Source organism: Cherax quadricarinatus, chromosome 53 (genome assembly GCF_038502225.1).
Source record: "Cherax quadricarinatus isolate ZL_2023a chromosome 53, ASM3850222v1, whole genome shotgun sequence".
Lineage (NCBI taxonomy): Eukaryota > Metazoa > Arthropoda > Malacostraca > Decapoda > Parastacidae > Cherax > Cherax quadricarinatus.
Genome location: NC_091344.1, coordinates 14,904,114 through 14,928,938, shown reverse-complemented (window position 1 = coordinate 14,928,938; position 24,825 = coordinate 14,904,114). Strand labels below are relative to the sequence as shown.

The window sequence follows — 24,825 nt, the reverse complement described above, 5'->3', positions numbered from 1 at the left end:
TAGGATTGCTGGTGTCCATTTTTCTGTCTCATAAACATGCAAGGTTTCAGGTACGTCTTGCTACTTCTACTTACACTTAGGTCACACTACACATACACGTACAAGCATATACACCTACCATCCGACTTACGACCTGCTCGACTTACGACCACTCGACTTACGACCGTGTTTTTTATGCCAAATTTCTGGGAAATAAACAACTATTTGTGTTGTACACAGTGTTTATCCTAAACCTTACATTATAAAATACAGTACTAACAGCATAAAAAGTCAAGTAAAACATGAAATACCAAAATAAAACAATAAAATAGTCATTACAAAAATGTTTTGTTGATATTCAGTAGTAAAGTTCGACTTATGACCATTTCGACTTACGACCGGTTTCTCGGAACCGAACTCAGTCGTAAGTCGGATGGTAGGTGTACTTATATACACACACCCCTCTGGGTATTCTTCTATTTTTCTTACTAGTTCTTGTTTATTTCCTCTTACCTCCATGGGGAAGTGGAACAGAATTCTTCCTTCGTAAGCCATGTGTGTTGTAAGAGGCAACTAAAATGCCGGGAGCAAGGGGCTAGTAACCTCTTCTCCTGTATATATTACTAAATGTAAAAGGAGAAACTTTCATTTTTCCTTTTGGGCCACCCCGCCTCGGTGGGATACGGCCGGTGTGTTGGAAGAAGAAATCTGTTCAGTATACCTGGTAAAGTGTATTGTAGAGTTATTATTGAAAGAATTAAGAGTAAGACGGAGAATAGGATAGCAGATGAACAAGGAGGCTTTAGGAAAGGTAGGGGGTGTGTGGACCAGGTGTTTACAGTGAAACATATAAGTGAACAGTATTTAGATAAGGCTAAAGAGGTTTTTGTGGCATTTATGGATTTGGAAAAGGTGTATGACAGGGTGGATAGGAGGGCAATGTGGCAGATGTTGCAGGTGTATGGTGTAGGAGGTAGGTTACTGAAAGCAGTGAAGAGTTTTTATGAGGATAGTGAGGCTCAAGTTAGAGTATGTAGGAAAGATGGAGATTATTTCCCAGTAAAAGTAGGCCTTAGACAAGGATGTGTGATGTCACCGTGGTTGTTTAATATATTTATAGATGAGGTTGTAAGAAAAGTAAATGCGAGGGTCTTGGCAAGAGGTGTGAAGTTAAAAGATAAAGAATCACACAAAGTGGGAGTTGTCACAGTTGCTCTTTGCTGATGACAGTGCTCTTGGGAGATTCTGAAGAGAAGTTGCAGAGGTTGGTGGATGAATTTGGTAAGGTATGCAAAAGAAGAAAATTAAAAGTGAATACAGGAAAGAATAAGGTTATGAGGATAACAAAAATATTAGGTGATGAAAGATTGGATATCAGGTTGGAGGGAGAGAATATGGAGGAGGTGAATGTATTCATATATTTGGGAGTGGACGTGTCAGCAGATGGGTCTATGAAAGATGAGGTGAATCATAGAATTGATGAGGGGAAAAGGGTGAGCGGTGCACTTGGAGCCTGTGGAGACAAAGAACTTTGTCCTTGGAGGCAAAGAGGGGAATGTATGAGAGTATAGTTTTACCAACGCTCTTATATGGGTGTGAAGCATGGGTGATGAATGTTGCAGCGAGGAGAAGGCTGGAGGCAGTGGAGATGTCATGTCTGAGGGCAATGTGTGGTGTGAATATAATGCAGAGAATTCGTAATTTGGAAGTTAGGAGGAGGTGCGGGATTACCAAAACTGTTGTCCAGAGGACTGAGGAAGGGTTGTTGAGGTGGTTTGGACATGTAGAGAGAATGGAGCGAAACAGAATGACTTCAAGAGTGTATCAGTCTGTAGTGGAAGGAAGGCGGTGTAGGGGTCGGCCTAGGAAAGGTTGGAGGGAGGGGGTAAAGGAGGTTTTGTGTGCGAGGGGCTTGGACTTCCAGCGGGCATGCGTGAGCGTGTTTGATAGGAGTGAATGGAGACAAATGGTTTTTAATACTTGACGTGCTGTTGGAGTGTGAGCAAAGTAACATTTATGAAGGGATTCAGGGAAACCGGCAGGCCGGACTTGAGTCCTGGAGATAGGGAGTACAGTGCCTGCACTCTGAAGGAGGGGTGCTTATTTTGCAGTTTAAACTGTAGTGTAAAGCACCCTTCTGGCAAGACAGTGATGGAGTGAATGATGGTGAAAGTTTTTCTTTTTTGGGCCACCCTGCCTTGGTGGGAATCAGCCAGTGTGTTAATAATTAATAATAATAATAATGTAGTCCTAAGTAGTAGGTTGGTAGACAGCAACCGCCCAGTGAGGTACTACCGTCCTGCCAGGTGAGTGTAAAACTGAAGCCTGTAATTGTTTTACACGATGGTAGGATTGCTGGTGTCTTTTTTTTTTTTCTGTCTCATACACATGCAAGATTTCAGGTACATCTTGCTACTTCTACTTACACTTAGGTCACACTACACATACATGTACAAGCATATACAGTGGACCCCCGCATAACGATCACCTCCGAATGCGACCAATTATGTAAGTGTATTTATGTAAGTGAGTTTGTACGTGTATGTTTGGGGGTCTGAAATGGACTAATCTACTTCACAATATTCCTTATGGGAACAAATTCGGTCAGTACTGGCACCTGAACATACTTCTGGAGTGAAAAAATATCGTTAACCGGGGGTCCACTGTATATACACACCCCTTTGGGTTTTCTTCTATTTTCTTTCTAGTTCTTGTTCTTGTTTATTTCCTCTTACCTCCATGGGGAAGTGGAACAGAATTCTTCCTCCATAAGCCATGCGTGTTGTAAGAGGCGACTAAAATGCCAGGAGCAAGGGGCTAGTAACCCCTTCTCCTGTATATATTACTAAATGTAAAAGGAGAAACTTTCGTTTTTCCTTTTGGGCCACCCTGCCTCGTTGGGATACAGCCAGTGTGTTGAAAGAAAGAAATAATGTAGTAGCGTAATTGTACAACACTATTCGCGCCACTGGTAGTATCTGGCTATCAAGAAGACTCATCAGATACTGAAGGTATTTTTCTGTAAGCTTAACTCATTTTTTGTATTTTTTTAAATTTTTTTTTAATCCACGAGCCGTGGGTGCATGCAGAGTGTCAGCCGCTCCGTAAAAATGAAGCCTTTGCTTGTCTTTCACTTGGATAGAGAAGCACTGTATTTATTTTTTTTTTTTAGCTTTATGCACAATAGGCTTGTAAACTTTGCATTAACCCTTTGAGGGTCGACAGACCCTCTCCCAGACTTGTTCTCAGGGTAAAAAAAAAAAAAAAAAAAAAAAAATCTTATGAAAAAAGTTTTTTTTTCTACACAATTTAAGCTACAAAAAAAAAACAAATTTGCCATCAATACTTACCGAGATATGGAGGCGTGAAGTTGACAGAAGTTCAACTGCATATGGTATCACTGCTGACTGCCGGCCACCCGGTAATCACTTTTTTTTTTTTTTTTTATATTATTTTTTAATATTTTTTCTTTTCAAGTTACTTTGTGGCCTGTGAGACCAATATGACCACTATTTTGTATGTATTTACAGTTTCTATACGACACAATAACTGCACAAACACTTTTGTCATTGTTTACAAAACATATTTACACAAACGAACAACATAAACTGCTATTTATTACTATTTTTCTAAATTTTATATACACAATACAGTCACTGGACACGTTTCTAGAAGTTCTGCAGCCTGTGGAACTCTCTGAAACATGGTGTCATGAACAATGGTGTTTCACACTCCTCACACATAAAACGAGTGCGCGCGTTTTTGTGGGCGTTTTTTTGTATGTGCAGACAAAACACCTCTTCTGAGCCTTTTTTTTCTAAGCAGTAGCAGGCAGTTGTATTAGAAAGTGATCACCATGCCTCAGACGAGAGGGTAGTTGACGACCAGTTCGCAGGCGTTGTTCTATTGCAGGTGTTGTTACTTGGTACGTACTTTTATAATATTTGTTTGATGACAGACAAACAAAATTGACCATATGGTGGTTTGTTTCTGTTCTTCAACTCACACACATTATAAGCATTCAGTATGGAAATGTCCACAAGATGAAAAAAGTTTTATGTACCACTTATAACTCTTGTGAACACAATCAGCAAACCCAATTTGCATATCACATTTGTCCACTAAGCGCATATTGAGGGTGTAGTCCATCACAGCTGCAGGTTTTAGAATAGGTTCATTGGTCTCTCTATGCTGCCTGCCAGTGTCTGTCATTTCATTTCGGTGAACTGATGACAACAGTGTGACATCTCGTTTGTCATGCCACCGAAATGCCATGATGTCATTGGCAGCAAACGCCTGCACCTCACCTCTACGAGTGCCAGCATTGAACCTGGGCATATGTTTACGATTTCCACACACTGTGCCACACACATCTGTCATATTCACTTGCGAACAATCACTGAGTGAGGGGCTTGTGTACCAGTTATCAGTATATAATATATGCCCCTTACCAAGATATGGTTCCATCATTGTTCTAACCACATCACCAGAGATACCCAATAACTTCCTGATATCTTGCAATGTATTACTTCCAGTGTACACAATAATAATATCCAATACAAGACCACTGTAGCAATCACACAGAACAAATAACTTTATACCAAAGCGTTTCCTCTTGCTTGGTATATACTGCTTGAATGACAGTCTGCCTTTGAACAAAATCAGACTCATCAATAACAAGCTTCCTGAAGTGATAAAAATACATATTGAATTTCTGTTTCAGATACATAAACACATTTCTAATCTTATATAACCTGTCTTTTCTGTCAAGCCTGGTTTTGTCTGAGAAGTGTAACATACGTAACAGTAGCACAAATCGATTCACTGGTATTATATCACTGAAAGCTGGGGTTGCAATGAGGCGGTCTGTTGACCAGTATGATTTGACAGTGTGCTTATACACATGTGGCATAAACATTATTGTGCCAAACAAAAGATACATCTCAGTCACAGTTGTCTCCTACCACTGGTGTAACCGTGATCTTGGTGAAAGAATTGTGTTTGCCATGGTGTACTTGTAGTATCTGTTGCTTTCCCTGACAATAACTTCCATCAGGGGTTCATCAAAGAATAACTCGACACATTCTAGTTCAGTGGCATTGCTCCCAAGTGTACAAGATGGCTGTAGTCCACTTTGAGTTTCATCAAACTGATGGGGATTGGGAACAAAACTGGCAGCTTCCTGCCAATCCCAGGTGCGGTCTGCTGGTGGGTACTGGATATTGACAGGTGGTTGAGGAGGTTGTAGTTGTGGGTGAGTAGATGAGGGCCGCTGCTGGTGCCTCATGGCTGGCACCACCACCATCTTCTGACGCCTGCACATTTTTTATCCCCATTGTAACAATATCATCTTCATTTTCACTATCTGCTCCTGTTGTACGGCCACGAGATGTACCGTGAGATGTGCTCCTTACCCTTGGAACAGTATATGGCACACTACCAGAGCGCATGTAGCGTCGTATATACTGACGCTTCACTAGAGAATATTCTGCTTCACTTTCGCTACTGGAACTGTTTTCAAGAGCTTGGAGCTCATATTCACTATCACTATCATCACCACTGCTCACATCTGTGTCCTCAGCACTGGAAAATACGAGTTTCCTCTTTCGTTCTGGTGCAACTGAATGTGAACAAGACGGCCCAACAACAGATGTGGAAGGTTGGGGGTCGTCTGGATTGTCATCACCATTACCACTATTATGTTCATTATTCTCAGTCACAAACTCCCCAAAACCCTGGAAATCATCTTCACTGACACTTCCATCCATATCTGAACTGTCACTTGGGAACAAAAGTCTCAATTCGCCGAGGAGTGAGGAGTTTCTTATCGCGAGGCATGGTGGACAAGGTGAACTAAAATGGCATTCCCACAATGCTCCACTGGGTGCCCGAATTTTTCCCAACTGCGCACACTGACCACGCACACCCATTCTCTCACATGTAGGCCTACCAGCTTTCTCCTGCTCAATTTGAAGGTACTAGAATTTACGCGTACTAGTACGTGACTGACCCTGGCTGCAATGACTTACTAGTACGTGACCGACCCTCAAAGGGTTAAAATGCTTTTGTAAGTACTATATTTTTGGGGGTCTGAAACAGATTAATCTAATTTACATTATTCCTTATGGGAAAAATTTGTTCGGTATTCAAACAGACGCACTCGAATAGCCTTCTGGAACGAATTAAGTTCGAGTACCGAGGTTCCACTGTATTTTAATTGCTTAAACTGGAGCTAATGACCAAACTTTGCTTTAATAAGAATTAATATTGAAAATGTAGTCCCCATTGAATTATATTTTAATCAATAATTTAGAAATTGCTATTTAGCTATTTCAATCAATAAGATGGAAAAAAAATCCTTCAAGTATTTGAATCTGACCAGCTGGGCTGTGGTTCATACATCAGTTTGTGCACAACCAGCAGTAACAGCCTGGTTAATCAGACCCTGTCTCAGACCAGGCCGAGGAAGCGCTGACCCCCGAAACCCTCTCCAGGTATGGCACTACAGGACTGACTACCCTGACCACACTGATGCTGCTTTATTCTTGCACTATTTCTTTGCCAGTTTGCTTAATATAAGAACAATACTTCCTCAAAATAACCTACAGCAGTTCTTACAAGCAAGGTACTCAATTAAATCTGCAAGGAAGCTAGGGACTTTTAACCAGTAAGTTCCTGACAGTACATACTTTATGTTAACCCATATACAGTGGACCCCCGGTTTACGATATTTTTTCATTCCAGAAGTATGTTCAGGTGCCATTACTGAACGAATTTGTTCCCATAAGGAATATTGTGAATTAGATTAGTCCATTTCAGACCCCCAAACATACACGTACAAACGCACTTACATAAATACACTTGCATAATTGGTCGCATTGGGAGCTGATCGTAAAGTGGGGGGTCCACTGTATTGTAATTCTTCATCGTCTGGGATATATTTGCAAGATTATCAGGATAAGGTATTACACAAAAGGTTAAGAATACATTTTAGTACTAGTAATGTAAAAAATTAAAGACAGAGTTAAACATCTAGCTTCTGGTATTCTTACCATAAGTCCTTCTTCTAATACAGGTTTTGCAGTAAGGTAATGTATAATTTCATTGCGAAGCTGGATAAGACCTCTCTTTTCACTGTCTCCTGCTGGCACTTCAACCATAGAACCATCCCTGAAATCACATGAAAATATTAACCTATGTATTCAAGGTGTATATTTTTTTTTCTTACCTCAACAGCATTCTCCTGCCAAAGCAAGGTGACTCAGAAAGAAAACACATTCACCATCATTCATTCAACTGTTTTCTTTCCAGAAGTTTGCTGACAGATATTTTAAAAGCAATAAAACACACACAAATAATCTCCTAGGTAGTAGGTTGGTAGACAGCAACTGCCCAGGGAGGTACTACCGTCCTGCCAAGTGAGTGTAAGACAAAAGCCTGTAATTGTTTTATATGATGGTAGGATTGCTGGTGTCCTTTTTTCTGTCTCATGAACATGCAAGACTTCAGGTATGTCTTGCTACTTCTACTTACGCTTAGGTCACATTACACATACATGTACAAGCATAAATATACACACCCCTCTGGGTTTCCTTCTATTTTCTTTCTACTTCTTATTCTTGTTTATTTCCTCTTATCTCCATGGGGAAGTGGAACAGAATTCTTCCTCCATAAGCCATGCGTGTTGTAAGAGGCGACTAAAATGCCGGGAGCAAAGGGCTAGTAACCTCTTCTCCTGTATATATTACTAAATGTAAAAGGAGAAACTTTCATTTTTCCTTTTGGGCCACGCCGCCTCGGTGGGATACGGCCAGTGTGTTGAAAGAAAGAAGAAATAATATGTATTGTATTCCTCTCTATATTTCATCATTTTTATTTATTTATTTCCCCAGTGAATTATGGCAACCACAGTGAAGCAGAAAGGAGAGATTGTGTAACAATCACGTAAGTTCCCTGTTCCTCATGGCTCTTCACTGTTTCCTCAACAGACCGTGAGGTGGATTATACTGCCGAACTCTCACCAGTATATATCAAATAATGACTCAATATTAACACCATAACATTATATAAAGTGCATGAACAGTTACTTGGAGTAATAAATCTCTAGATTTATACACCCTACACTGCAATGAAAAACATTGTTACTATTAGTAATTTGAGAGCATTGTTGTCATACTTAAGATATAACAGTAATCCTGCCTTAGGATCCTGTCTTCTATCACTACTCATCATGCTGTACAGAGTAACTTGGCCTCGGTGCTCAGCAGAGAAACTTGGTCGTCCTGTTTTCAATTCAAGAGGCATCACCTGTAGAGATAATACATACAATTACTCTTCATCTGTCCATACCAAATCAGAAACTGCACACCAGAAAATAGTCTTGCAGAATTAACATTAAGGATGACCATCTTCTGCAATAATTTATCACCAACACATCCTAAGAACTTTCTAAAGAGAGGAATTTATTGTCATTTTAACTTGAATAGCTGTATCTCATTTACTTGAACTTGTCATAATAAAAAAAAAAATTCACTTAACCCTTTCATTGTCCAGACCCCCAAAATTAATATTTCTCTCACTATCCACATTTTTTTTTTTAATTTCTTCTGAAATGGTAGAGAATCTTTTTCTGAAGGCAATGACACCAAGAGTACTAAACTTGATGGAAAACTTATGGAACTACAGTACATAGACACAAAGTTAGAAGTCTGGGTGCAATTTACACATTAGTTATTTTGCCCACTTTAGAGTCCTATTTTAAGACAATTTCATTGCTCCATTTAACCAAATTCAGTCCTATCAATTGAGCACAAGAAACTCCCATTCAACTATCAAAACTACCTGAAAAGTACCCAGAAGTTTTTTTTTTTTTATTATCACACTGGCCGATTCCCAACAGGGCAGGGTGGCCCGAAAAAGAAAAACTTTCACCATCATTCACTCCATCACTGTCTTGCCAGAAGGGTGCTTTACACTACAGTTTTTAAACTGCAACATTAACACCCCTCCTTCAGAGTGCAGGCACTGTACTTCCCATCTCCAGGACTCAAGTCCGGCCTGCCGGTTTCCCTGAGCCCCTTCATAAATGTTACTTCGCTCACACTCCAACAGCACGTCAAGTATTAAAAACCACTTGTCTCCATTCACTCCTATCAAACACGCTCACGCATGCCCACTGGAAGTCCAAGCCCCTCGCACACAAAACCTCCTTTACCCCCTCCCTCCAACCTTTCCTAGGCTGACCCCTACCCCACCTTCCTTCCACTACAGACTGATACACTTTTGAAGTCATTCTGTTTCGCTCCATTCTCTCTACATGTCTGAACCACCTGAACAACCCTTCCTCAGCCCTCTGGACAACAGTTTTGGTAATCCCGCACCTCCTCCTAACTTCCAAACTACGAATTCTCTGCATTATATTCACACCACACATTGCCCTCAGACATGACATCTCCACTGCCTCCAGCCTTCTCCTCGCTGCAACATTCATCACCCATGCTTCACACCCATATAAGTGTGTTGGTAGAACTATACTCTCATACATTCCCCTCTTTGCCTCCAAGGACAAAGTTCTTTGTCTCCACAGACTCCTAAGTGCACCACTCACCCTTTTCCCCTCATCAATTCTATGATTCACCTCATCTTTCATAGACCCATCCGCTGACACATCCACTCCCAAATATCTGAATACATTCACCTCCTCCATACTCTCTCCCTCCAATCTGATATCCAATCTTTCATCACCTAATCTTTTTGTTATCCTCATAACCTTACTCTTTCCTGCATTCACTTTTAGTTTTCTTCTTTTGCACATCCTACCAAATTCATCCACCAATCTCTGCAACTTCTCTTCAGAATCTCCCAAGAGCACAGTGTCATCAGCAAAGAGCAACTGTGATAACTCCCACTTTATGTGTGATTCTTTATCTTTTAACTCCACGCCTCTTGCCAAGACCCTCGCATTTACTTCTCTTACAACCCCATCTATAAATATATTAAACAACCACGGTGACATCACACATCCTTGTCTAAGGCCTACTTTTACTGGGAAATAATTTCCCTCTTTCCTACATACTCTAACTTGAGCCTCACTATCCTCGTAAAAACTCTTCACTGCTTTCAGTAACCTACCTCCTACACCATACACCTGCAACATCTGCCACACTGCCCCCCTATCCACCCTGTCATACACCCCCTACCTGGTCCACACACCCCCTACCTTTCCTAAAGCCTCCTTGTTCATCTGCTAACCTATTCTCCGTCTTACTCTTAATTCTTTCAATAATAACTCTACCATACACTTTACCAGGTATACTCAACAAACTTTTTTTTTTAACAAGTCGGCCGTCTCCCATCGAGGCAGGGTGACTCAAAAAAAAGAAAATCCCCAAAAAGAAAATGCTTTCATCATCATTCAACACTTTCACCACACTCACACATTATCACTGTTTTTGCAGAGGTGCTCAGAATACAACAGTTTAGAAGCATACATGTATAAAGATACACAACATATCCCTCCAAACTGCCAATATCAACAAACTTATCCCCCTATAATTTTTGCACTCTCTTTTGTCCCCTTTGCCTTTATACAAAGGAACTATGCATGCTCTCTGCCAATCCCTAGGTACCTTACCTTCTTCCATTTTTTTTTTTTCAACAAGTCAGCCATCTCCCACCGAGGCAGGGTGACCCAAAAAAGAAGGAAAATCCCCAAAAAGAAAATACTTTCATCATCATTCAACACTTTCACCACACTCGCACATTATCACTGTTTTTGCAGAGGTGCTCAGAATACACAGTTTAGAAGCATACACATATAAAGATACACAACATATCCCTCCAAACTGCCAATATCCCAAACCCCTCCTTTAAAGTGCAGGCATTGTACTTCCCATTTACAGGACTCAAATCTGACTATATGAAAATAACCGGTTTCCCTGAATCCCTTCACTAAATATTACCCTGCTCACACTCCAACAGATTGTCAGGTCCCAAGTACCATTCGTCTCCATTCACTCCTATCTAACACGCTCACGCATGCTTGCTGGAAGTCCAAGCCCCTTGCCCACAAAACCTCCTTTACCCCCTCTTTCCAACCCTTTCGAGGACGACCCCTACCCCGCCTTCCTTCCCCTATAGATTTATATGCTTTCCATGTCATTCTACTTTGATCCATTCTTCCATACATTTATTAAATAATTGCACCAACCACTCCAAAACTATATCCCCACCTGCTTTTAACATTTCTATCTTTATCCCATCAATCCCGGCTGCCTTACCCCCTTTCATTTTACCTACTGCCTCACGAACTTCCCCCACACTCACAATTGGCTCTTCCTCACTCCTACAAGATGTTATTCCTCCTTGCCCTATACACGAAATCACAGCTTCCCTATCTTCATCAACATTTAACAATTCTGCAAAATATTCCCTCCATCTTCCCAATACCTCTAACTCTCCATTTAATAACTCTCCTCTCCTATTTTTAACTGACAAATCCATTTGTTCTTTAGGCTTCCTTAACTTGTTAATCTCACTCCAAAACTTTTTCTTATTTTCAACAAAATTTGTTGATAACATCTCACCCACTCTCTCATTTGCTCTCTTTTTACATTGCTTCTCCACTCTCTTAACCTCTCTCTTTTTACATTGCTTCACCACTCTCTTAACCTCTCTCTTATTCTCCATATACTCTTCCCTCCTTGCATCACTTCTACTTTGTAAAAACTTCTCATATGCTAACTTTTTCTCCCTTACTACTCTCTTTACATCATCATTCCACCAATCGCTCCTCTTCCCTCCCGTACCCACCTTCCTGTAACCACAAACTTCTGCTGAACACTCCAACACTACATTTTTAAACCTACCCCATACCTCTTCGACCCCATTGCCTATGCTCTCATTAGCCCATCTATCCTCCAATAGCTGTTTATATCTTACCCTAACTGCCTCTTCTTTTAGTTTATAAACCTTCACCTCTCTCTTCCCTGATGCTTCAATTCTCCTTGTATCCCATCTACCTTTTACACTCAGTGTAGCTACAACTAGAAAGTGATCGGATATATCTGTGGCCCCTCTATAAACATGTACATCCTGAAGTCTACTCAACAGTCTTTTATCTACCAATACATAATCCAACAAACTACTGTCATTTTGCCCTACATCATATCTTGTATACTTATTTATCCTCTTTTTCTTAAAATATGTATTACCTATAACTAAACCCCTTTCTATACAAAGTTCAGTCAAATTACCAGAAGTTGGTAATTTGGCCAATTTTACACAAAATTAAAAAAAAAAATACAATTTAAAAGTCGAGTCCAAAATAAACACTGTTGACATTCAAGACACTAAAACAAAATTTCCTCTGTTCGTTAGTCACATTCCTAGGCAACATTTGCCTTCCATTTTGAATCACACAAAATATGAAAGATTTACCCTATTTGTCAGATAATAAAATATACCCAGGAATGATTGGTCATGATTTGTATCATACTAATAAGCAAATCAGACCTATTAAAAACCATCCCAGAAAAACACCTCAAATTTGCTATTTTAACCCTTAAACGGTCCAAACGTATATATACGTTTTTTCAACATCTGACAGTATGTAAAAAAATGCAGATCTTTTTTGTTTTACATTTGAAAATGTGTAAAAAAAAGTATATCTACTTTTGGAGCACTACGAATTTGAACATTGATCTGTTTGGACCGTTTAAGGGTTAAACCAAAAACAAGATCAGGGTTTAACTTTTCCCATAATGCACCATGGGGGCAGCATTTTCTTTAGACAGTGCACACTCACTACACAGAGCCATTCTTTCATTTCTCTACCAAAATTTACCACTCACAACTTATCTGAGGGAGCTGTGCTCGAAAAATGTAAATCTACGTGAGGGACCCTTACATCAATAATGTAAACATGTGACAGCTACTGAAAGGATTAAGTGAAAGATATCACTGTCTCCTACCAATAGCATTAACCATTTTTTTTTTTTTTACACCACTGAATTTACTGACAAACAAGTTTTCCTACCTTACCTCATTTGAAAACCCAGCCCTACTGAAGTTATCTCACCACACCCTAGAGTGAAATCCATAATAGTTAGCTAACACCTAGGTACCTAATTACTGTTAAGCGTACAGAGGCAACAGTTATAAGGAATCGAGCCCAATGTATTTACCTGCCCCAGGATCGAACTCAGATCCTTTACTTGTGAGCCGAAGATGCTGCCACTGTAACACCAGTCACCCTTTCCCTTCTGCCATCCAAAATCTTCAAAAATTAATTTGGGCCTCTCATAAATTACAACACTAAAAACTCTCATTTGAGTGTCAATAATATATTAACGTAAGAGCATTCTAAAATGTGTGCAATATCACCTTTGAGACACCATGTTCATTAGTCTTGACTGTTAAATCAATTTTGCCTTTCACACCAAACTTGGGTGACCATATATTTTCTTCTATATCCTGGATCTCCACTATTTTTCCATTCCACTGATTTTTTCTTTTTTCCTTTTCTTGAATTTTAACTGAAAATAAGAAAGATAAAACACTATTAGGCATTAAATAGCATACCTGTTATATTTTGATGGTTTTCTTCTTATTATTTTTAGTATGCTACATGGGAAAAGGGGTTACTAGCCCATTGCTCCTGGCATTTTAGTTGACTTTTACAGCACACATGGCTTACGGAGGAAAGATTCTTATTCCATTTCCCCATGGATATGAAAGGAAAAGTAACAAGAACAAGAACTATTAAGATAAAATCAAAGAAAACTCAGATGAGTGTGTATACATAAATGTGTACATGTATGTGTAGTGTGACCTAAGTGTAAGTAGAAGTAGCAAGATGTACCTGAAATCTTGCATGTTTATGAGACAGAAAAAAACGACACCAGCAATCCTACTATCACGTAAAATAATTACAGGCTTCCATTTTACACTCACTTGGCAGGATGGTAGTACCTCCCTGGGTGGTTACTGTCTACTCACCTACTACATTTGTAGTGTGGAAATTAGATGGTGGTGTGGAGTTACTAAAAGTATTAGTCAGGGGGCTGAAGAGGGGTTGTTGACCTGGTTTGGTCATTTAAAGAGAATGGAACAAAGTAAAAAGACTTGGAGAGAGTATAGTGGAACCTTGACTTATGAGTGCCCCAACTTATGAGTTTTCCGAGTTATGAGCTGTCGCTCAGTCGATTTTTTGCTTCGAGTTGCGAGCCAAAATCCGAGTTACGAGCGAGCTTCAGATATGCCACCACTAGTTGGCGGCGTATCTGAAGTTAAATCCAACTCTGTACCCAGAGGAATGTCAGGTACTTCGTCCCGTCCCACATGCTCTTCCAAGACATAACTGGAAGGATAATACTCCCACACTAATCCCAGATTGTAGAGAGGCACCTCATCCCTTGTTTGGTTCTCGTATAAATCCAGGGAAGAGGTAACCTCCATTTCAACACTCAAGAGTTTTTCCAGAAACATTAAGGTGGGTTGAGTACTGATAGTGGTGGGTGGAGTAGTGATGGTGTTGGGTGGAGTATTCACAGTTGTGGATGGAGTAATGATAATGGTGGGTTGAGTAGAAATGGTGGTGAGTGTAGTAGTGAGGGTGGTGGGTGGAGTAATGAGAGAGGTGGGTATAGCAGAGATAGTGCTGGGTGCAGTAGTGAAGGTGGTGGGTGGAGTAGAGATGGTGGTGGGTGGAATAGTGATAATGGTGGGTGGAGAGTATATATGGTGGTGGGGAGAGTATATATGGTGGTGGGCAGAGTAGATATGGTGGTGGGCAGAGTAAATATGGTGGTGGGTGTAGTAGAGATGGTGGTGGATGTAGTAGAGATGGTGGTGGATGTAGTAGAGATGGTGGTGGGTGTAGTAGAGATGGTGGTGGGTGTAGTAGAGATGGTGGTGGGTGTAGTAGAGATGGTGGTGGGTGTAGTAGAGATGGCGGTGGGTGTAGTAGAGATGGCGGTGGGTGTAGTAGAGATGGCGGTGGGTGTAGTAGAGATGGCGGTGGGTGTAGTAGAGATGGCGGTGGGTGTAGTAGAGATGGTGGTGGGTGTAGTAGAGATGGTGGTGGGTGGAGTAGAGATGGTGGTGGGTGGAGTAGAGATGGTGGTGGGTGGAGCAGAGATGGTGGTGGGTGGAGCAGAGATGGTGGTGGGTGGAGCAGAGATGGTGGTGGGTGGAGCAGAGATGGTGGTGGGTGGAGCAGAGATGGTGGTGGGTGGAGCAGAGATGGTGGTGGGTGGAGCAGAGATGGTGGTGGGTGGAGCAGAGATGGTGGTGGGTGGAGTAGAGATGGTGGTGGGTGGAGCAGAGATGGTGGTGGGTGGAGCAGAGATGGTGGTGGGTGGAGCAGAGATGGTGGTGGGTGGAGCAGAGATGGTGGTGGGTGGAGCAGAGATGGCGGTGGGTGGAGCAGAGATGGTGGTGGGTGGAGCAGAGATGGCGGTGGGTGGAGCAGAGATGGTGGTGGGTGGAGTAGAGATGGTGGTGGGTGGAGTAGAGATGGTGGTGGGTGGAGTAGAGATGGTGGTGGGTGGAGCAGAGATGGTGGTGGGTGGAGCAGAGATGGTGGTGGGTGGAGCAGAGATGGTGGTGGGTGGAGCAGAGATGGTGGTGGGTGGAGCAGAGATGGTGGTGGGTGGAGCAGAGATGGTGGTGGGTGGAGCAGAGATGGTGGTGGGTGGAGTAGAGATGGTGGTGGGTGGAGTAGAGATGGTGGTGGGTGGAGTAGAGATGGTGGTGGGTGGAGTAGTGAGGGTGTTGGGTGTTTTACCTGGTGTAGTAGTGATACTGGTGGGTGGAGAGTAGATATGGTTGTGGGTGGAGTAGTGAGGGTGGTGGGTGGAACAGTGAGGGTGGTGGGTGTAGTAGTGATAATGGTGGGTGGAGAGAGTAGAAATGGTGGTGGGTGTAGTAGATATGGTAGTGGGTGTAGTAGTGAAGGTGGTGGGTGGAGCAGAGATGGTGGTGGGTGGAACAGTGAGGGTGGTGGGTGGAACAGTGAGGGTGGTGGGTGTAGTAGTGATAATGGTGGGTGGAGAGAGTAGATATGGTGGTGGGTGTAGTGAGGGTGGTGGGTGTAGTAGAGATGGTAGTGGGTGTAGTAGTGAAGGTGGTGGGTGTAGTAGAGATGGTGGTGGGTGGGTGGAGTAGAGATGGTGGTGGGTGGGTGGAGTAGAGATGGTGGTGGGTGGGTGGAGTAGAGATGGTGGTGGGTGGGTGGAGTAGAGATGGTGGTGGGTGGGTGGGTGGGTGGGGAAGTGAGTGGAGAATACAATATTTCTTATTTATAAATACATTTTTCTCGTTTAAAAACTCTTAACAAAAAAATTGGGGTGGTTTTTGGGGGCTGGAACGGATTAATGGCATTTCAGTTAATTTCAATGAGGAAAATTTATTTAATATATGAGAAAATTGAGTTACGAGCTCGGTTATGGAACGAATTAAACTCTTAAGTCAAGGTACCACTGTATACATCTGTAGGGGAATGAAGGTGGGGCAGGGTTCATCCTTGAAAATTTTGGAGGGAGGGTGTAAAGGAGGTTTGTGGGTAAGGGGCTTGGACTTCCAGCAAGCATGTGCGAGCGTGTTAGGTAGGAGTGAATGGAAATGAATGGTTTTTGGGACCTGACAAGCTGTTGGAGTATGAGCAAAGTAATGTTTTGTGAAGGGTTTCAGGGAAACCTGTTAGCCGGACTTGAGTCCTGGAGGTGGGAAGTACAATGCCTGCACTTTAAGGGAGGGATTTGGGATATTGGCGGTTTGAAGGGACATCTAAACTGTCGTATCTGAGCGCCTCTGCAAAGACAGTGATTTTGTATAAGTGATGGTGGAAATGTTGAATGATGAAAATGTTTTTCTTTCTTCTTGGGTCACCCTGCTTCAGTGGGAAATGGCCGACGTGTTAAAAAAAATCATCATATTCATACAGGACTATTTGTTATTGCTGTTCTTGTTGCTGAACAGCGGTTTGGTGCCGATGAAGGTAGCGTAGGTAGCAATGATACGGCCGTGGACTAGTTTGGCTTTAATTGGATAGGAGTGAGTACACAACGGGCAGTGTGAGGGAGTGACCGCAAGCCAGTCCGTGGAGGGGGAGCACTTGTGTCTATCAAGTCGGTCGGCCTAGGAGTGAGAGCAGTTGGGCTGAGCCTCCCACTGACCTGGGTGAGCCTACAGAGGGCAGCACCTAAATGCCGCGAAATATGAACTAGTCAGAGCAGACGGCTAGGCCGTGTGTTCTAACAGTACAGGCTGTCTACATATTGCAATTGGAATCAATATCCACTGGAGTACTAACAAAATGTTTTATGTCAAGTTCTAGTGTGATTTCTTTATTATGAATTATTAAGAATGAATGCTAAGATGTTAGATAGGGAGGTGGGGGTAAAGGAAAAATGGAGAATTTTACGAACTGTTAAATGTTGATAATGAAAGGGACGTGATGATTTAAAGCATTCAACAAAGTTCAGAAAATTTAGTGAGCAATTTATGTTGGGGAAGTACACTGGTCAATATAAGTAGGAAACTAAAATTTAGTTTTTACACTTCCACCTACCTACCCTATCTCCCCATCTCTCTCCATAAACATGCAAGGTTGCAGGTATGTCTTGATACTTCTACATGTACTTACAATTAGGTCACATTACACATGCATGTACAAGCATATATATACTAACCCCTCTGGGTTTTCTTCTATTTTCTTCCTAGTTCTTGTTCATTTCTGCTTATCTCCATGGGGAAGTGGAACAGAATTCTTCCTCCATAAGCTATGCGTGTTGTAAGAGGCGACTAAATGCCGGGAGCAATAGACTAGTTACCCCTTCTCCTGTATAAATTACTAAAAACAAGGAAAAGAAAAATGATTGCTAATGTTATGAATTAAAATAATAATAATAATAATATAATATCTTTATTTTACTACAAGTACATGCACAGGGTATACAGTCCTAGCTGATAACAATAACATACTACTATATAGAAAGTCCCTTGTTATGCTCCGCATTTCGGGCAAATTCCAGGATGCGACCCACACCAGTCGACTAACACCCAGGTACCCATTTTACTGATGGGGAACATAGACAACAGGTAGAAAGAAACACGTCCAATGTTTCTACTCTGGCTTGGACGTCCTAGCCCCAAGCGAAACAAAGCTGAACGGGGTAGGGGTTTCAGCGAGGAGAAATAAATGGGATTATGTCAGGAGTATCTAAGAGTTAGAGCTAAGGAAGGGGTAGCAATAATGTTGAAGAATCGGTTATGGAGAGAGAAGAGGGAATATAAATGTATAAATTCATGGATTATGTGGATTAAAATAAGGGTCAGATGTAAAAAATGGGTCATAAGTGTATGCACCTGGAGAAGAGAGGAGTGTAGAGGAGAGAGAGAGAGAGAGAGAGAGAGAGAGAGAGAGAGAGATTTTGCGAGATGCTAAGCGAGTGCGTAGGAACTTTTGAGCCAAGTGAAAGTAATTGTGGTAGGGGACCTAAATGCTAAAAGAGAAGAAGCATTTAGAGAGTGTGTGGTAGGTAAGTTTGGGGTGCCAGGTGTAAATGATAATGGGGAGCATTTGATTGAACTTTGTATAGAAAGAGGTTTGGTTATAGGTAACACATATTTTAAGAAAAAAGAGTAAGTATACAAGATATGATGTAGGAAAAAACGACAGTAGTTTGTTGGACTACGTATTGGTAGATAAAAGACTGTTGGGTAGACTTCAGGATGTACATGTTTATAGAGGAGCCACAGATATATCAGATCACTTTTTAGTTGTAGCTACACTGAGAGTAAAAGGTAGATGGGATACAAGGAGAATGGAAACAGCAAGTAAGAGAAGTGAAGTTTTATAAACTAAAGGAGGAGTCAGTTAGGGTAGGATATAAACACATGTTGGAGGATATATGGACTAGTGAGAGTATAGGCAATAGGGTAGAAGATGTATGGGGTATGTTTAAGAATAATGTTAGAATATTCAGCAGAAGTTTGTGGTTACAGAAAAGTGGGTGCAGGAAGAAGTGCAATTGGTGGAATGATGATGTATAGAGAGTAGTAAGAGAAAAAGTTAGCATATGGAGAGAAAAAGAGAGGTTAATAGAGTGGTGAAGCAATGTAAAAAGAGCAAATGAGAGGGTGGGTGAGATGTTATCAACAAATTTTGTTGAAAAATAAGAAAAAGTGTCAGAGTGAGATTAATAAGTTGAGAAAGCCTAGGGAAAGAATGGATATGTTAAAAATAGGAGAGGAGAGTTATTAAATGGAGAGTTAAAGGTATCGCTTCCGATACCTCTAAATATTTTGAGGAATTGTTAAATGTTAATGAAGATAGGGAAGCTGTGTTTTCATGTGTAGGGCAAGGAGGAATAACACCTTATAGGAGTGAGGAAGAACCAGTTGTGAGTGTGGGGGAAGTGCATGGGGCAGCGGGTAGAATGAAAGAGGGTAAAGCAGCTGGGATTGATGGGATAAAGATAAAAATGTTAAAAGCAGGTGGGGATATAATTTTGGAGCGGTTAGTGTTTTTATTTAATAAAATTATGGAAGAGGGTAAGGTACCTAGGGATCAGCAGAGAGCATGCATAGTTCCTTTATATGAAGGCAAAGGGGACAAAAGAGTAAAAATTATAGGAGAATAAGTCTGTTGAGTATACCTGGTCAAGTGAATGGTAGTCATTACTGAAAGAATTAAGAGTAAGGCAGAGGGCAGGATAGCAGATGAACAAGGAGGCTTTAGGAAGGGTAGAGGGTGTATAGAGCAAGTGCTTGCAGTGAAACATAGGTGAACAGTATTTAGATAAGGGTAAAGAGGTATCTGTGGCATTTATGGATTTGGAAAAGGCATATGATAGGGTGGATAGGGGGAAAAGCGGTGAAAAGTTTTAACGAGGATAGAGAAACTTAGGTTAGAGTACGTAAGCGATAGGGAGATTATTTCCCAGTAAAAGTAGGCCTTAGACAGGGATGTGTGATGTCACCACAGTTGTTCAATATATTTATAAATGGAGTCGTAAGAGAAATGAATGCTCCGGTGTTGGCAAGAGGTGTGGGGTTAAAAGATAAAGAATCGAACACAAAGTGGGAGTTGTCACAGTTGCTTTTTGCTGATGACACTGCTTTTGGGAGATTCTGAAGAGAAGCTGCAGAGGTTAGTTGATGAGTTTGGTATGGTATGTAAAAGAAGGAAATTAAAAGTGAATATAGGAAAGAGTAAGGTGATGAGGATAACAAAAAAAAGGTAACAGAAGATTGGATATCAGATTGGAGGGAGAGAGTATGGAGGAGGTGTATGTGTTCAGATATATGGAAGTGGACATGTCAGCAGACGGGTCTATGAAGGATGAGGTGAATCATAGAATTGACGAGGGGAAAAAGGCGAGTGGTGCACTGAGGAGTCTGTGGAGACGAAGAACTTTATCCAAGAAAGCAAAGACGGGAATATATGAGAATATAGTTCTACTAATGCTCTTGTATGGGTGTGAGGCATAGGTTGTGAATGTTGCAACAATGAGAAGGCAGGAGGCAGTGGAGATGTCATGTCTGAAAGCAATGTGTGGTGTGAATGTAATGCAGAGAATCTGTAGTTTGGAGATTAGGTGGTATGGAATTACCAAAATTATTATCCAGAGGGCTGAGGAGGGGTTATTGAGAGGGTTTGGACATGTAGAGAGGGTGGAACAAAAAAGAATGACTGACAGTGTATAAATCTTTAGTGGAGGGAAGGTGGGGTAGGGGTCAGCCTAGGTAAGGCTAGAGGGAGGGAGGTAAAGGTGGTTTTGTGTGAGAGGGGCTTGGACTTCCAGCAAGCATGCGTGAGTGTGTTAGATAGGGGCGAATGGAGACAAATGGTTTTTAGGACTTTATGTGCTGTTGGAGTGTAAGCAAAGTAACATTTATGAAGGGATTCAGGGAAACCGGCAGGCCGGACTTGATTCCTGGAGATGGGAAGTACAGTGCCGCCACTCTGAAGGAGGGGTGTTAATGTTGCAGTTTTATAACTGTAGTGTAAGCATGCCTCTGGCAAGACAGTGATGGAGTGAATGATGATGATAGTTTTTCTTTTTCGGGCCACCCTGCCTTGGTGGGAAACAGCCGATGTGTTAATAAAAAAAATTCATTTGTACGAGTGGCATCCAACGAGGACACAGAAAACCTCTAAGCCAAATTAAACAAAGTTGTCCAGTGAGCCTCATAATACAATATTAAACAAGGATTTCTTTCTTTCGCTGCTCCACTATGAAAAATAGAATGAATAAAAATTGGAGCAACATAAAACTCAATCAAACCATTTTATATATTTTTTTTTAACACACTGCCAGTCTCCCACTGAGGCAAGGTGACCTGAAAAAAAAAAAAACTTACACCATCACTGTTTTGCCAGAAGAGCACAGATAAGACAGTTTAGATATCTCTCCAAACATCATATATCCCCAACCCCTCCTTTTTGAGTGGAAGCACTGTACTTTCCACCTTCTAAGGTAGCCATGCTAGAAGATCTTACATTCATGGAATGCAATAATTACCATAACAAACACAAGGAGGTTTATCATTGTGATAACAAGAATCTTTACAACAAGAGATGAAAAACAATTGCTGATTTTCTTTAAGGCCCTAATATGCTCTAGAACCCTTTTTCAGAAGAGGGAAACTGCAGACCAGGAGACTGTAAAGATAACTTTCACTTCTTTTATAACCCTATAAAATGGTCATAGGAGCAAATTAAATAAAATATGACAAAATTCAATTATTTACACGAAATGCAATTTACATATGGCCTTTTATCCCCTACCTGAACAGGAAGACTCAAGGTAAACTTGTGACCAAGCATGTATATAAGGTATAAAATTTTTCATTTCTTCATAAATATGGGCTTCAGATATCCCAATACCATAAAGTTCCTGCAGTATCTTGGGTTGAGACATCAACTCTTGCACTAGACGGTCAAGTTCATTGGGAGTCTGAGTCTTTTTTTTAACAACCTATAAAAAAATTGAAACAGCACCTACAGATAGTTATCTTTCCATTTTTTTTTTTTACAATGTACATTAAAATTTATGTTTAAGTTTGCCGACCTTAAATACTTTGCAAAAACTTAATATAGCACTATAACAGTATGCTTCTCCCTGGCTTTATGCAGTGACCTCAATTCTACCAGGAATATGCTATGCGTGGTATAAATTTGCTATTATAAAATCACCTATGCCTGGCACCTCTTGATTTTTAAACAATGTACAATATACAAGTTTATATTAACATTTTTAAGAATGTTTAAGTCTTGCATTATTTAAAAAGAAAATGGAGACATGAAGCCGCTATACAGCAGACCCCCGATTTACGATGTCCTCAACCTATGTTGAAACTGACTTACGATGCTTGTCAGAGTAAAAATTTGACCCCGATCTACGTTGAAAAATTTGACTTACATCATTCGTCTCGAATGCGGCCGTCTGGTCCGTCTAGCCTGAGCGCCTCAGCTGAGCTAGTGTGACATTGTTTACAAGCCGGGGCGGACAGTTGTATGCATACATTCGATAAATTTTGTATTATTCCAGTGTTTTTAGTGCTTGTAACTGCTAAATAAGCCACCATGGGCCCAAAGAAAGCTTCTAGTGCCATCCCTGTGGTAAAAAGGGCGAGAAATACTATCGAAATACTATCGTACCATGGTCAGCTGCTGCTGCTGCTGCAGCACTGCCAGCTGCTGTTGCACCACCACCAGCTGCTGCTGCACCACGGTCAGCTGCTGCTGCTGCACCACAGTCAGCTGCTGCTGCTGCACCACGGTCAGCTGCTGCTGCTGCACCACGGTCAGCTGCTGCTGCTGCACCACGGTCAGCTGCTGCTGCTGCACCACGGTCAGCTGCTGCTGCTGCACCACGGTCAGCTGCTGCTGCTGCACCACGGTCAGCTGCTGCTGCTGCTGCACCACGGTCAGCTGCTGCTGCTGCACCACGGTCAGCTGCTGCTGCTGCTGCACCACGGTCAGCTGCTGCTGCTGCTGCACCACGGTCAGCTGCTGCTGCTGCTGCACCACGGTCAGCTGCTGCTGCTGCACCACGGTCAGCTGCTGCTGCTGCACCACGGTCAGCTGCTGCTGCTGCACCACGGTCAGCTGCTGCTGCTGCACCACGGTCAGCTGCTGCTGCTGCACCACGGTCAGCTGCTGCTGCTGCTGCACCACGGTCAGCTGCTGCTGCTGCTGCACCATGGTCAGCTGCTGCTGCTGCACCACAGTCAGCTGCTGCTGCACCACGGTCAGCTGCTGCTGCACCACAGTCAGCTGCTGCTGCACCACGGTCAGCTGCTGCACCATGGTCAGCTGCTGCTGCACCACTGTCAGCTGTACTGCTTGAAGATGTGGAGAGACTGTTATTGGTGTGGTTTATCGAGAATACCGAGAAACAATTAACCCCAGAGGGTTAGCCACCCAGGATAACCCAAGAAAGTCAGTGTGTCATCGAGGACTGTCTAACTTGTTTCCGTTGGGTTCCTTAATCTTGTCCCCCAGGATGTGACCCACACCAGTCAACTAACGCCCAGGTGAACAGGAAAAAATGCCTGGAACTAGTGCTCCATTGGTGAATTTAAGGTCAGCAAAGGTTGGTTTGAGATTTAAGAATCATAGTGGCATACACAGTGTGATAACGCCTGTTCTGGAAGAAAATGCCAAATAGGAACTACATTACTCAGGAAGAAAAGGCACTCCCAGGACACAGTGTCTCATCACTCATCACATCTTCAATAAAGGTGTCATTTATTCTTCATTTAGTATACTAGTACATGCACAATATACATTATATTGTGCATGTATCCTTTTTTTTGTGTGGGAAAATGTATATTTCATGTGGTAAAAATTTTTTTTTTCATACTTTTGGGTGTCTCAAATGGATTAATTTGATTTCCATTATTTCTTATGGGGAAAAATTAATTCGACTTACAATAATTTCGTCTTACGATGTGCTTTCAGGAACGGATTAATATCGTAAGTCGGGGGTCCACTGTATATCTCTCTCTATCTATACCTTAAACATTACATTTCAAAACAATATACTTCCCAACACAAATTTTACACAAAGCTTTTACATTTCATTCAGTTTGCTTAAACACTGACAGTACTAATCACTTCAAACACTATACTGCATTTGGGTACATTGTAATATATTTTATTGGTCAACATTTGGACCAATATTTTATTAAATATTGGTCCAAATGTTGATAGTCAATGAACTGACAAGTTTTCTTTTTTTTAATATATTGGTATCTATAACCTGACCTCTTGAAAAAGTTGATGCACGAGAGAGCCAATGAGCATCAACTGGTTACCAGAATCCATGCCTTTGAAGCGTTCATTCAAGACAGCCTTACGACGACAGAAGACCGCTGACACAACAGAAGTTCCAGAGATGAGAAAATCTGGGTTGATCACGATGAGACCCTAATAACACGTGAACCATGTTGAAGAATTAATAAAATAATATAGACACTTCTATAACTTTTGTGACACTTACCTTTGAAAAACATTAATTAATAAAACAACATTTTGAAATACTGTAGTACTGTACTGTATTAAATATAAAAACTATCAGTATATTGTGAAACAAGTCTTAATTTTATTAAGTATAACTCCTTAGGAGTGTAAGCAAGTTAGCTTTTACATAGGGATTCAGGGATACCAGTTAGCCAGACCTGAGTTCTGGAGGTGGGAAAAGCAGTGCTTGCATTCTGAATGAGGGGTGGTGATGTTGCAGACAGAGGGTAATCTGACTGTGATGTCAGCACACTTCTGGAAAGATGGCAACTGAATGATGGTGAATGCATTTTCTTTTTTTAGGGGTCACC

At 41.5% G+C, this 24,825-nt stretch overlaps 1 protein-coding gene across 3 annotated transcripts in view; it reads right to left on the bottom strand.

The window, feature by feature from the left end:
- Positions 1-24,825, bottom strand: part of Dna2 (DNA replication helicase/nuclease 2) — a 170,116-nt gene that overhangs the window by 108,741 nt on the left and 36,550 nt on the right. For 2 of the 3 annotated variants that reach the window (XM_070096355.1, XM_070096358.1), the window contains exons 5-9: positions 24,260-24,421; positions 21,776-21,965; positions 13,363-13,514; positions 8,156-8,286; positions 7,032-7,149 (exon numbers count right to left, since the gene is read on the bottom strand). In XM_070096355.1, the coding sequence (XP_069952456.1) occupies positions 7,032-7,149; positions 8,156-8,286; positions 13,363-13,514; positions 21,776-21,965; positions 24,260-24,421 (753 nt within the window). The remainder of the gene's footprint in view (positions 1-7,031; positions 7,150-8,155; positions 8,287-13,362; positions 13,515-21,775; positions 21,966-24,259; positions 24,422-24,825) is intronic. The other variant, XM_070096356.1, reaches the window with a different exon arrangement.